The sequence below is a fragment of the Lutra lutra genome, chromosome 4 (assembly GCF_902655055.1).
Source record: "Lutra lutra chromosome 4, mLutLut1.2, whole genome shotgun sequence".
Classification (NCBI taxonomy): Eukaryota; Metazoa; Chordata; class Mammalia; order Carnivora; family Mustelidae; genus Lutra; species Lutra lutra.
In genome coordinates, this window is record NC_062281.1 from 14345728 (window position 1) to 14347922 (window position 2195).

The window sequence follows — 2195 nt, forward strand, 5'->3', positions numbered from 1 at the left end:
CCAGATAGGAACAAGTCCTTCGAGAAGAGAGCAGTGCTTTTGTTGCTTTCATCTATGATGTCTGGAAAGAGAAAGAAGAACCTATAATCTGTGGATAAAGGGGGAAAAACTCAATGTCTGATGAGGTTTTAATGGCAGGGAGGGATGTGAAGATCTGTAACCTCAAGGAACCTCAGCCACAGAATAAGTGTACCCACACTTCCAACATTCAGAGTGAGAACTGAGAAAACTCTCCATGGGATTTTTTATTTTGAGGCAATGGATGACAAAGAGAGGAGTGCAAGGCAGAGGTGCTGAGGCTAGAGATGGAGCAGGAGACTGAAAGATTTCTTTCTGAGGCACCTCTTCAAGCCTCATGGTGTGAACAGATATCTGAAGGTTGAGCAAGACAGCAGGAAGAGAATAATCCCCAAAGGGCAGAAATTCAAGAACATCTTTAAAAGAAAGAGAGCTTTCCAGAAACCCAAAAATCTCCCAGACTCCGTATCTATGGAGTCTGGGAGGTTATATATAATCTTTATACATAAGTCTGGGAGATTATTATAGTATTATATATATATATATAATACTATAATTTCCCATAGTTCAGAAAGCTGCTGGATGGGCTATAAACCACAAATATATCTCCAGACTGTCCCTGGTGCTCAGATCCCCAATAATTAAAGATTTCTTGATTTGGACCTCAGATCACTGGAAGCCAGTGGTGTTCTGGACTGAAATAAAATCTAATATCCAGACCTAGTTAAGCTACAGGTAGACTGACTTGAGATTCTATATTAGCAGCCTCAGAGAAGAATGTGTGATTTTTTTCCTGGGAAAAGTATCATTTACTTCAGTCTCTACAGTTGTTTACACATAATACCTAATATTCAGTAAAAATTAGGAGATATACGAAGAATCAAGTAAATGTGAGGTCGAGACAAAAAAGAAGTGGAGCCAATGATGGCTCAGGTGATGGATATATCACATCAAGACTTTAAAATAAATATTTTAAAGGATTTAGTGGAAAGCTGGAAACATGATTTAAAAGGGGGGAATCAAAAGAGGAAAATGCATACTACAAAAATGAAAATAAAAATTCTGATATCGGGGGCGGCCCGGAGCGGACGCGGGTGCCGGACCGCGAGGCCCCTGTCTCTTCCCCTGAAGGTTGCAGGAGGATCCCCCGTCGGGGAGGGTCAGCGGGGCTCCGTCCCGAGAACAACATAATGGTTTGGAACGCGGTCATTTTCGGGCCTGAAGGGACCCCATTTGAGGATGGAACATTTAAGCTTACAATAGAATTCACCGAAGAATATCCAAATAAGCCACCTACGGTTAGATTTGTCTCTAAGATGTTTCATCCAAATGTCTATGCAGATGGTAGTATATGTCTGGACATACTTCAGAACCGCTGGAGTCCAACCTATGATGTGTCTTCCATTTTAACATCCATACAGTCTCTATTGGATGAACCCAATCCCAATAGTCCAGCAAACAGCCAGGCTGCTCAGCTGTACCAGGAGAACAAGCGGGAATATGAGAAACGTGTTTCTGCAATAGTAGAACAGAGCTGGCGTGACTGTTGACCCGGGTGCAGCAAAAGAAGAGGCCGGTCATAAGAAAAATATATATTGATGTGTTTGTCACCTTCCTATTCCTCAGTGTCATTACATTACTTTATTAAAAGCAAAATAGCTGTCGTGCTGTTTCCATCTTCCCTTGCCAAGCTCTTCCTACCCCTTCTCCCCTCTCCTTGAACATCAGAAAACACCCTCTACGAGATCAAATGTACTGTACCTGGGTTACGTGCGGAAATTACTAATGCCTCACCCCTCTTCTGTCGTCTCATCTCCAGCTTTAGGGGTGGTATTGCGTTACTGTACTCCACACTAAGCTTTTAAAGTGAATTGTTGTACAAGTGGTGCTTATGCATAGCTTGATGGCCGGGATGTTATTTTTAACAAAAGGATTGCTAAAGCATTTCATCCTGGCTGGTCCTTTACTTGCATTGGATTTAGAAGTGAAAGTTTGGAATACGGCCTCTGAAAAACGGGAGCAAATCCACATAAACACCCATTCTAAAAGAGCAATGGAAGCTAAAAATGCTATAATACCAAGATCAAGCCAAAATGAATTACAAGACGGTTTTGTTTTTTGGTTTTTTTTTTTACTGGTACCAAGGGAAAAATCAAAGGACTCAGCCAAAGGAACAT

At 41.6% G+C, this 2195-nt stretch overlaps 1 protein-coding gene across 1 annotated transcript; it reads left to right on the forward strand.

The window, feature by feature from the left end:
• The first annotated feature begins 1177 nt into the window (after positions 1 to 1177).
• On the forward strand, positions 1178 to 1682 carry LOC125098124 (ubiquitin-conjugating enzyme E2 A-like). Its single transcript, XM_047726577.1, has one exon. The coding sequence runs from the start codon at positions 1209 to 1211 to the stop codon at positions 1566 to 1568; it is 360 nt and encodes a 119-aa protein (XP_047582533.1). The 5' UTR covers positions 1178 to 1208; the 3' UTR covers positions 1569 to 1682.
• Positions 1683 to 2195: the final 513 nt, after the last annotated feature.